The 12153-nt window shown below is 43.7% G+C and overlaps 1 protein-coding gene across 5 annotated transcripts in view; it reads left to right on the top strand.

Moving 5' to 3' along the window:
• Positions 1-12153, top strand: part of pja2 (praja ring finger ubiquitin ligase 2) — a 71857-nt gene that overhangs the window by 31783 nt on the left and 27921 nt on the right. For all 5 annotated transcript variants that reach the window (XM_069892614.1, XM_069892601.1, XM_069892583.1 and 2 more), the window contains one exon: positions 11150-11350. In XM_069892614.1, the coding sequence (XP_069748715.1) occupies positions 11150-11350 (201 nt within the window). The remainder of the gene's footprint in view (positions 1-11149; positions 11351-12153) is intronic.

Genomic DNA, 12153 nt, shown 5'->3' with positions numbered 1-12153 from the left:
TTAATTTTTAATTTGTGATTTTTTTTTCCTATTGGAGGGCCTATATACGTTGATTTGAGTTTTCATATAAAGATATTATTGATATTTAGTAACAATAGTAGATATGTCAAAGTTGAGGTTTGCTACTTTTAATGTTCGAGGATTAAACAGTCCGATTAAGCATAAGCGAGTCTTGGAATATATTAAGAAAATGAAAATTGATACTGCTTTTTTGCAAGAAACACATTTGAATGTGAAGGAAAGTATGAAATTAAAGAGGGACTGGGTTGGGCATGTATATTTTTCCTCATTTAATTCTAGGGCTAAAGGTGTAGCAATTTTGATACATAAAAATTTATCTTTTGAATTACAATCAATGGAGGAAAAGGCAGGATGTATTCTTAAATTGAATTGTAAGATTTTTAGTGAATTTTGGACTTTACTTAATCTTTCTTTGGCTTGGCTTCGCGGACGAAGATTTATGGAGGGGGTAAAAAGTCCACGTCAGCTGCAGGCTCGTTTGTGGCTGACCAGTCCGATGCGGGACAGGCAGACACGATTGCAGCGGTTGCAAGGGAAAATTGGTTGGTTGGGGTTGGGTGTTGGGTTTTTCCTCCTTTGCCTTTTGTCAGTGAGGTGGGCTCTGCGGTCTTCTTCAAAGGAGGCTGCTGCCCGCCAAACTGTGAGGCGCCAAGATGCACGGTTTGAGGCGTTATCAGCCCACTGGCGGTGGTCAATGTGGCAGGCACCAAGAGATTTCTTTAGGCAGTCCTTGTACCTTTTCTTTGGTGCACCTCTGTCACGGTGGCCAGTGGAGAGCTCGCCATATAATACGATCTTGGGAAGGCGATGGTCCTCCATTCTGGAGACGTGACCCATCCAGCGCAGCTGGATCTTCAGCAGCGTGGACTCGATGCCGTCGACCTCTGCCATCTCGAGTACCTCGACGTTAGGGGTGTGAGCGCTCCAATGGATGTTGAGGATGGAGCGGAGACAACGCTGGTGGAAGCGTTCTAGGAGCCGTAGGTGGTGCCGGTAGAGGACCCATGATTCGGAGCCGAACAGGAGTGTGGGTATGACAACGGCTCTGTATACGCTTATCTTTGTGAGGTTTTTCAGTTGGTTGTTTTTCCAGACTCTTTTGTGTAGTCTTCCAAAGGCGCTATTTGCCTTGGCGAGTCTGTTGTCTATCTCATTGTCGATCCTTGCATCTGATGAAATGGTGCAGCCGAGATAGGTAAACTGGTTGACCGTTTTGAGTTTTGTGTGCCCGATGGAGATGTGGGGGGGCTGGTAGTCATGGTGGGGAGCTGGCTGATGGAGGACCTCAGTTTTCTTCAGGCTGACTTCCAGGCCAAACATTTTGGCAGTTTCCGCAAAGCAGGACGTCAAGCGCTGAAGAGCTGGCTCTGAATGGGCAACTAAAGCGGCATCATCTGCAAAGAGTAGTTCACGGACAAGTTTCTCTTGTGTCTTGGTGTGAGCTTGCAGGCGCCTCAGATTGAAGAGACTGCCATCCGTGCGGTACCGGATGTAAACAGCGTCTTCATTGTTGGGGTCTTTCATGGCTTGGTTCAGCATCATGCTGAAGAAGATTGAAAAGAGGGTTGGTGCGAGAACACAGCCTTGCTTCACGCCATTGTTAATGGAGAAGGGTTCAGAGAGCTCATTGCTGTATCTGACCCGACCTTGTTGGTTTTCGTGCAGTTGGATAATCATGTTGAGGAACTTTGGGGGACATCCGATGCGCTCTAGTATTTGCCAAAGCCCTTTCCTGCTCACGGTGTCGAAGGCTTTGGTGAGGTCAACAAAGGTGATGTAGAGTCCTTTGTTTTGTTCTCTGCACTTTTCTTGGAGCTGTCTGAGGGCAAAGACCATGTCAGTGGTTCCTCTGTTTGCGCGAAAGCCGCACTGTGATTCTGGGAGAATATTCTCAGCGACACTAGGTATTATTCTATTTAGTAGAATCCTAGCGAAGATTTTGCCTGCAATGGAGAGCAACGTGATTCCCCTGTAGTTTGAGCAGTCTGATTTCTCGCCTTTGTTTTTGTACAGGGTGATGATGGTGGCATCACGAAGATCCTGAGGCAGTTTACCTTGGTCCCAACAAAGCTTGAAAAACTCATGCAGTTTGGCATGCAGAGTTTTGCCGCCAGCCTTCCAGACTTCTGGGGGGATTCCATCCATACCTGCTGCTTTGCCACTTTTCAGTTGTTCGATTGCCTTATATGTCTCATCCAGGGTGGGAACCTCATCCAGCTCTAGCCTTAGGGGCTGTTGAGGGAGCTGGAGCAGGGCGGAATCTTGGACTGAGCGGTTGGTACTGAAAAGAGATTGGAAGTATTCTGACCATCGGTTGAGGATGGAGATCTTGTCGCTGAGGAGGACTTTGCCGTCTGAGCTGCGCAGCGGGCTTTGGACTTGGGGTGAGGGGCCGTACACAGCCTTTAGAGCCTCGTAGAAACCCCTGAAGTCGCCAATGTCCGCGCTGAGTTGTGTTCGTTTGGCGAGGCTAGTCCACCACTCATTTTGGATCTCCCGGAGTTTGCGCTGAAGATGGCTGCATGCGCGACGGAAGGCTTGTTTCTTCTCTGGACAGGACGGCTTTGTAAGGTGAGCCTGGTGGGCAGCTCGCTTCTTTGCCAGCAGCTCCTGGATTTCCTGGCTGTTTTCCTCAAACCAGTCCTTGTTTTTCCTGGAGGAGAAGCCCAGTACCTCTTCAGTGGATTGCAGTATGGTAGTCTTCAACTGATCCCAGAGGGTTTCAGGGGACGGGTCCGTGAGGCGGGTTGCAACGTCGAGCTTTGCTTTGAGGTTTGCCTGGAAGTTTCCTCTCGCTTCTTCTGACTGCAGTTTTCCAACATTGAACCTCTTTCTGGGGGCTTTATTGTTCCTGGGCTTTGGCTTGAAGTGAAGGTTGAGCTTGCAGCGAACCAGCCGGTGGTCAGTGTGGCATTCCGCGCTAGGCATGACCCTGGTGTGGAGCACATCTTGTTTGTCACTTTCTCGCACCAGGATGTAGTCCAGGAGGTGCCAGTGTTTGGATCGGGGATGCATCCACGTGGTCTTAAGGCTGTCCCTCTGCTGAAAAAGGGTGTTTGTAATGACAAGCCGCTGTTCTGCGCAGAGCTCCAACAGGAGGCGCCCATTGTCGTTGCACTTGCCGACGCCATGCTTGCCCAGGATTCCTGGCCAGGTTTCTGAGTCTTTGCCGACACGAGCGTTGAAGTCGCCCAGGATGACAACCTTGTCGGCTGTAGGGGTACGTTGGATGAGGTTGCGCAGGTCGGTGTAGAACTTGTTCTTTTCTGCTGGTTCCGCCTGGAGGGTTGGAGCATAGACACTGATGAGGGTGATGTGACGCTTGTTTTGAAGTGGGAGTCGCATGGACATGATTCGGTCCGAGAGGCCTGTCGGAAGGTTTTCGAGTTTGGAGGCAATGAAGCTCTTGACCATGAAGCCTACACCAGATAGGCGTCGTTCATCCGAAGGCTTGCCAGACCAGTAGAGTGTGTAGCCCGCGCCGCGTTCTTGGAAGCTGCCTACATCTGCCAGGCGGACTTCACTGAGAGCGTCTATGTCGATGTCAAGTCTGAGGAGTTCATGTGCAATGAGGGCAGACCGACGTTCAGGTCGATGGCTGTCAGTCTTGTCTAGCATGGTTCTGATGTTCCAGCATGCTAGCTTGAGTTTGTGAGCATCTTTTGAGGGGGAGGACGTGGAGGGGGAGGACGTGGAGGGGGAGGACGTGGAGGGGGAGGACGTGGAGGGGGAGGACGTGGAGGGGGAGGACGTGGAGGGGGAGGACGTGGAGGGGGAGGACGTGGAGGGGGAGGACGTGGAGGGGGAGGACGTGGAGGGGGAGGACGTGGAGGGGGAGGACGTGGAGGGGGAGGACGTGGAGGGGGAGGACGTGGAGGGGGAGGACGTGGAGGGGGAGGACGTGGAGGGGGAGGACGTGGAGGGGGAGGACGTGGAGGGGGAGGACGTGGAGGGGGAGGACGTGGAGGGGAGGACGTGGAGGGGGAGGACGTGGAGGGGGAGGACGTGGAGGGGGAGGACGTGGAGGGGGAGGACGTGGAGGGGGAGGACGTGGAGGGGGAGGACGTGGAGGGGGAGGACGTGGAGGGGGAGGACGTGGAGGGGGAGGACGTGGAGGGGGAGGACGTGGAGGGGGAGGACGTGGAGGGGGAGGACGTGGAGGGGGAGGACGTGGAGGGGGAGGACGTGGAGGGGGAGGACGTGGAGGGGGAGGACGTGGAGGGGGAGGACGTGGAGGGGGAGGACGTGGAGGGGGAGGACGTGGAGGGGGAGGACGTGGAGGGGGAGGACGTGGAGGGGGAGGACGTGGAGGGGGAGGACGTGGAGGGGGAGGACGTGGAGGGGGAGGAGTGGACCGGGAGGACGTGGACCGGGAGGACGTGGACCTGTCCTCGGGCCTGCGCAAAGGAGCTTTTAGGTGGAGTGCAGTGCGCGCAGTACTGGCCCCACCCTTTACACCCATGGTTCGTGTGCCGTGGCCAAGCAAGCTGGGACGTGGCAGCGAGGTCCTTGGGTCGTAGGTTTAATATCGGAGTGACCTTCTCCTATGCAGGTTTCTTACCCGGGCTGGAGGGGCCTGCCTCCCCTCCTAGGTCGGTCCATACTGCCCGGACCGGGGCCGAGGCCGCCGCAGTTCACCCTGTGCCTGGACTGGGGCCACCGCCTCCCACTCCCTGCCCGGACCGGGGCCTCCGTCTGCCTCACTCGACCGAGGCCGGGGCCGCCGTCTCCCCCTTGCTCCTGCCCGTATCGGGGCCGCCGCCGTCTACCCTTCGCCCGGACCGGGGCCGGGGCCGCCGCTGCTCTCCCTGTGCCCGGACTGGGGCCGCCGCCTCCCCCTTGCTCCTGCCCGTATCGGGGCCGCCGCCGTCTACCCTTCGCCCGGACCGGGGCCGGGGCCGCCGCTGCTCTCCCTGTGCCCGGACTGGGGCCGCCGCCTCCCCCTTGCTCCTGCCCGTATCGGGGCCGCCGCCGTCTACCCTTCGCCCGGACCGGGGCCGGGGCCGCCGCTGCTCTCCCTGTGCCCGGACTGGGGCCGCCGCCTCCCCCTTGCTCCTGCCCGTATCGGGGCCGCCGCCGTCTACCTTTCGCCCGGACCGGGGCCGGGGCCGCTGCTGCTCTCCCTGTGCCCGGACTGGGGCCGCCGTCTCCCCCTTGCTCCTGCCCGGATCGGGGCCGCCGCCGTCTACCCTTCGCCCGGACCGGGGCCGGGGCCGCTGCTGCTCTCCCTGTGCCTGGACTGGGGCCGCCGCCTCCCACTCCCTGTCCGGACCGGGGCCTCCGCCTGCCTCACTCGACCGAGGCCGGGGCCGCCGTCTTCCCCTTGCTCCTGCCCGTATCGTGGCCGCCGCCGTCTACCCTTTACTTAATATTTATACCCCAAATGCAGATGATGAAATATTTATTTCAGATGCATTTTTCTGTTTGGGTCAGGCTAATGATAATATTTTAGTTGGTGGTGATTTTAATTGTGTTTTGGAACCTTTATTATGAAGAAAGTTAAGAAATCCAAGATGGCAGTTCAGGTTCAAGCGTTGATAAAAGATCTTAATTTAGTGGATATTTGGAGAGGTCTTAATCCGACAGAGAAAGATTTCTCTTTTTATTCATCTAGACATGAATCATTTTCAAGGATTGACTTTCGTATAGGCACATTGACAAGGGAAAATACAGCAAGCGGAATATAAAAGTAGGGTGATTTCAGATCATTCTTTGTTATATTTCACATATGCAACTTCTGAGAAAATCCAAGTGGCCTATCGTTGGAGGTTTAATACAATTTTGTTAAAAAATATGGAATTTATTGATTTTTTTGAAAAAACAAATTAATTTTTTTTTAAGAATATTCTAATTCTGTTCAAAATAAGTTTGTATTATGGCACACATGTCAAATTTGGCCCGTGATATAATTATATTTAGCCCGCAAGATCATATCAAATATGTATTAGAGCTGGCTCGCTGGCCGCCGCGCCAGTATAGCGCATGCACAGCTAATACTACAAATCCCAGAATGCTTTGCAAATGCATTGGCGCCGGCCCGTCAGCCCGCTAATCGCCCCCACCTCCTCTCTTTACTTTCATTAGCATCTGCGACCTGTCACCCAACTCACATGTAATAAACCCCTTACAAAAAACGGCCAAATGAAAGACAGAAAACAGGACCTTTCAAGACAGGTGGAAGGCAGGCTATATGTTCATCATTTTAAAAGACAAACCTGTTTGTCATTGAAGCAAGTTGTTATTTTTTTGACTTGTTGGCTTGTGAAAAAAAATACATTTAAAAGGAGCTTAAAGGCTATAGAGATATTATTTATTGAATATTTTATTTCTCATTTGTTAATGCTTCTTCTGGAAAGAGTTTAACCAAAACTATTATTAAACATTTATTTTAATAAGAAAAAGTTTAACATTACATATGTTGAAAGAAGAGAAAACATGCAGATGTTGTTGAAAATTTTCAATAAATATTTAGTTTGGCCCACGACTTAGTCCAAGTTTTTAATTTTGGCCCTCTGTGAATTTGAGTTTGACACCCCTGTATTATGGGATGCTATGAAAGCCTATTTGAGAGGACAAATAATTATACTTCTAAATAAGTTATACTTCTAAAATAAAGAAGAATCAATTAAATCAGAGTTTTGAATTCGAGAAACAGATTGATGAGTTAGAAAAGGAATTTCAGAAAGATGCTACAGAACATCAGAAAATAGAATTATCTAGGTTGAAATTGGAATATAATACTTTGCAATCTTATCAATTTGAATGTGTGATTAATAGGACTAAGCAAAGGTATTATGAATGGGGAGAGAAAGCACATAAGGTACTGGTGTGGCAATTAAAGAAAGAACAGATTTCGAGGACTATTAATGCTGTTAGACGGAATTCTCTTATTACTTATAAACCTCGTGAGAGGTAAAATGAATTTTACTCATTTTATTAAAAGTTATATACATCTGAAGGAAAACAAGAAACTGGATCGATTGATTTTTTTAAAATCACAGTTTAATTTACTGATATTAGAGGATGCAGATATACAGGAGTTAGAAGAACCATTTACTGATTCGGAAATTAAAATAGCTATGCTGGAAATTGCCTGGTGATGATGGATTTTCAGTTGAATTTTATAAACTTTTTAATGATGATTTATCTACAGTGTTTGGGGATGTATTACATCAAGTTGGAGAACATTATGAATTACCTGAGTCTTGTTCTAGTGCTTTAATTACAGTAATTCCAAAAAAAGATAGAGATCTTTTGAAGGTATCTTCATATAGACCAATTTCGTTGTTAAATGTAGATTATAAAATAATAGCTAAAATATTAGCAAATAGATTGGCTAAATTTTTACCTAAGTTGATTCATATGGATCAAACAGGTTTTATAAAGAATAGATATGCTTCAGATTACATTTTGCGTGTGATTAGTTTGATTAATAGATTTTGACAATCTTCAGATCATCTGATGGTGATATCTCTAGATGCAGAAAAGGCATTTGATAGAGTTGAATGGAACTTTTTGTTTAAAGTTTTGGAGAAATTCAAGTTTGGTCCTTTTTTTAATTGGTTGGATTAGGGCTCTATTTAGTAAACCGGTAGCTAGAGTATTGACGAATGGTTTGATTTCGGAACCCTTTAAGCTATCTCGATCAACTCGTCAAGGTTGTCCTTTATCACCAGCTTTGTTTGCATTAGTGATTGAACCTTTAGCCCAATTGATAAGACAAAATACACAGATACAAGGTATGAAAGTTTTAGACGAGGAGTATAAAATTAATTTATTTGCTGATGATGTATTGGTGTTTTTAATAAACCCAGCTCAGTCACTTTTGCACTTGAAGGAGTGCAATATGGATGTCTTTCTGGATATAAAGTTAATTGGGAAAAATGTGAAATATTACCGGTAAGTGAAGGAGTTTATAAGAATATTATTAATTTGAAATGGACTGATCGAATTAAATATTTGGGTATAATTTTGAATGTTAATTATCAATCTTTATATAAATTAAATTATGTTCATGAAAAAAATTAAAACTGATTTGATCAAATGGAAAGATTTACCTATTAATTTAATGGGTAGGATAAATACAATTAAGATGAATATCTTTCTGCGTATACAATATTTGTTTCAATCTATTCCATATTTACTTGAAAATATTTTTTTTCGAGATTTGAATAAAATGGTTAGGGAGTTTTTATGGAGAGGTAAATTTTCGAGAGTAGCTTTGAATAAATTAACTGGGAAATATGAGTTGGGGGGATTATGTTTACCACATTTTCAAAATTATTATGAAGCAACCCAACTAAAATTTATTAGTTCATTGATGGATTTGGTATGGCCTCCTGGTTGGGCCAAAATTGAGATGGCAAATATTTCTGAATTTGAAATACATCAATTTTTGTTTAGATGGAATATAAATTTGTTACAACAATATGATGTGCCTATACTAAAACATTTAATGAAGTTATGGACAAAGAAAAATAAAATGACAGGCTCTAGGGGTAAATTATCGACTTTGACTCCGTTGTATAATAATCAACTTATTCCTTTTTCAATACATAATCAAAGTTTATTGCATTGGAGATTTAAAAGTGTGAAAAATTTGGGAGATTGTTTTAAAGAGGGTAAATTTTTATCTTTTAATCAGATGAGGGAAAGTTTTGGTATTGATAAGAATATTATCAAATTCGATCTTTGGTAAGATGTGTGTTTGATAGAGATATGATTTTACCTGAAATGACAAAATTTGAGACTTTTCGTATGAAGGTACCAGAGAAGGGTTATATTTCATCTGTGTATCAAATATTACAGGATGGTGTGGATAAAAAGGGTTGGGATAGATCTAAAAGTAAATGGGAAGCAGATACTGGTTTTATTTTTTCTGAAGATGATTGGTTAGATATTTGTTATGATAGTGTAACTAGATTGATAAATGCCAGTTATGCAATGATTAACTATAATTTTTTTACATCAGTTATATTTAACACCTGAAAAATTAAAAAAAGTATGGTTTTCATGAATCAGACTTGTGTTTTAGATGTGGTGATACAGTTGGAACTTTTTTTCATGCCGTTTGGTCATGTATACATATACAATCTTTTTGGAAGAAAATTCAATCGTTTTTAGAATATCTGTATAAGATTAAAATAGTTTTAGATCCAACAGAATTTTTATTGGGTAGTTTGCAGCCTTTGAAAGGCTTGGGATTAGATAAGTTTCAGCTTGCTTTTGTATATATCCGTAGTGAAAAAATGTATTGCTAGTATGTGGAAAGATACAAATATGATTGATATTAATAGATGGCATAATGAGATGAAATATGGTTAAAAATGGAAAAAATTATGAAAAAAATCGCGTGATAATTATAATTTTTTAATTCATAAGTGGTCGTTATATTCAGAATATTTACATTTCACTTTACATTGATTAGATCTTGATATGTATATTTAATTTTTCTTTAATATTTTTTCTTTTTCTTTATGGCTCTTCTTAGGAGAGTTGGCTGAAGTGGGGGATTCTTTTCTCTCTTTTTATATATATATATATATATATACAAAAAAATAACATTCATGTTTATGGTTAATTGTTGTATATGTCATATTATTTGTTTTTTGAATGAATAAATAAAGTTTTTAAAAAAAGTGTTTACTGATTTCTCTTTTGACCATGGAATCTGCCTCCACTGATCCTGAAGAAGTTCAGCATGTCAGACTTAATGTACAGGAATTTTGATTTTAAAGAATGGCTTTTCCACAGGTCACCTCTGTTTCTTTGCCAAATTATTTTCATTCCATGTTCATTTATCTCTATGTACTTTGTCAAGACAATTCATGATTTTAAATATGGATGACCCCCCAAGCTACAGTAATTCGAGAAATGGAAATTCATCCTTATTGGAATTCACAAATTACAACCAAAATATTTGAGATGTGGAATAAAAATTTGCTGTATGGGATTTGTGTCAATATTTATTTTCAAACCATGTTTTTATACAGACATTGATGATGTGTGGTTTTGTAAAAAGGCACAATACGGATGACTCTCTGGGAATGTAACTGCCCTCCTTTCCACCTCTTGTAATGCAGGTGTGAGATTTTCCATTTTCACCTGTTTCATGAAGGATAAAATAACATTTCTACCCTATCTATGTAATGAAAACCCCTCAGCAGGTCTCGTTGCGTTCAAAGGGCCTGAACCCTTCATCAATGTATGGGAAGAAACAGGCAGCACCTGAAAGATTGACATGATTGATTACTGGATAAGGAAGGGATCAGAAGATTTGGCCTGTGCTCTCCTTGGAGTTGAGAAGAATGAAAAATAATCTGATTGAAACAGAGTTCTTGTATAAATGCAAGAATGGTGTTTTCCCCTAACTAGGATATCAAGAAATGGGAGCAATAGTTTCAAAATTAGAATTGGCCATTTGGAACAGAGAGGAGGTGATCTTTCTTCATCCAAGAAATTTGTGGAGGCTCAGACATTGAGTATACTCAAGAGGAAAATTGATAATTTTTTCGATATTAAAGGAATCAAGGAACATGGTGTTATGAATGGAAAATGGTGCTCATATAAACTTTCAGCCATTTTCTTATTGAATGGTAGTGCATGTGCAGATTGCCTGTTTTTTTGGGATTATAGCCCTACAAAAATGTGTCAAGAACATTGAGGGGGAATTTTCTTTTTCAGAGGGCAGTGAACCTATGGAATTCGTTGTTGCAAGTGCTGCGGAGGCCAAATCATTGCGTATATTTAAGAGATATGGGGTGGCACAGTTGGCATAATGCTTAGTGTAATGCCTCTACAGCCCCAGCAATCAGGACCGGGGTTTGAATCCCGCGCTTCAGTAAGGAGTTTGTACGCCCTCCCCATGTCTGCGTGAGCTTTCCCCGAGGGCTCTGGTTTCCTCCCACCATTTGAGACATACCTGGGGTGTAGGTTAATTGGGTACATCAGACTCATGAGCCGAAATGGCTTGTTACCATGCTCTATGTCTAAATTTAAAAATAAGTTCTTGATTAGGAAGGGAATCCATGGTTACAGGCAGGAGAAAAGGATGGTAAATCAGTCATGATCAAATGTCAGTGCACTAATTCCTTTCGAATGTCTTATGGTGTGGTATTTATGTCTGCAGAGAACCAACATCCTTGGAGGAAGGAGAGATACCCTGGGTGACATTTAATGAAGAAAGTGATAGCACGAGTAGCAGCAGCAGTGGCACCGATGAAACTGAAGGGCAAGATGAACTGGGGCATTCAGGACTTTTGATTCTAAATGATAGCAACAATTTTGAAGATGATTCTAGCACAAGTGAAGACTTGGATGTGGAATGGAGGTAAGTAAGTTTTTAATATTTTGATGTTCAGGTATCTTGTACAGCTGGTGTAATTTGAGCATGTATATGTGTGAGTGTGTATTTTCCCATATGTTCGTCTATGATGTGCAGAACCCTTACTCTGCCTCAGCCCTGTTAGATGACATGTTTTGGAGTAGTCATAAGGAGATTAATTTTGTAAAAACACAATGCTGGAGAAACTCAGCATGAGATAAATTTTGTTTTACTTTCTATAATTGTGCCTTGGCATTATAGATGAATGCCATTTTTAATGCTGTGAAATGTCCATTATGTCCAAGCCATTATTTTGAAGTGTTTAAATTGTGGCTTTGTCTCCATTTACAATGTTTTATTGTGAACTGTGACAGAACTTTCATGCTCTCAGCAGTAGGTCAGATTAATAGACATAATAAAATGTACCATTTTTCAAATGTATTATTTTTGCATTGAGGCAGGTTGTGTTTCCTTGTTTCTTGAATTTTCAGGTTTTAATCTGAGAAAGTGAAGCACTGTGTTGGTTTAATCTTGCAGGAAAATGCTAAGCCTATGAAACAAGACAGTCAGCATCCAGTGAACGAAATGCCAAACTTTCACAATTTCCAACCAACCTAATGCATATTTTTAGTTCTACTGAAAACAACTTTAAGAATGTAGGAAAACAGGAGCAGTAGTAGCCACTTAACAGTGATCATAGCAGATCAAGCTTCACTTTTTCTGTGCCAGTTCCTCACAATCTTCAATTCCATGATCTTTCTTTCTTTTTCAATCTTTTTATTATTATTATAATTTATAAACACATACAG

The sequence above is a fragment of the Narcine bancroftii genome, chromosome 1 (genome assembly GCF_036971445.1).
Source record: "Narcine bancroftii isolate sNarBan1 chromosome 1, sNarBan1.hap1, whole genome shotgun sequence".
Lineage (NCBI taxonomy): Eukaryota > Metazoa > Chordata > Chondrichthyes > Torpediniformes > Narcinidae > Narcine > Narcine bancroftii.
Note: the sequence above shows the minus strand (reverse complement) of the source record. Positions and strands in the feature narration are given on the sequence as shown.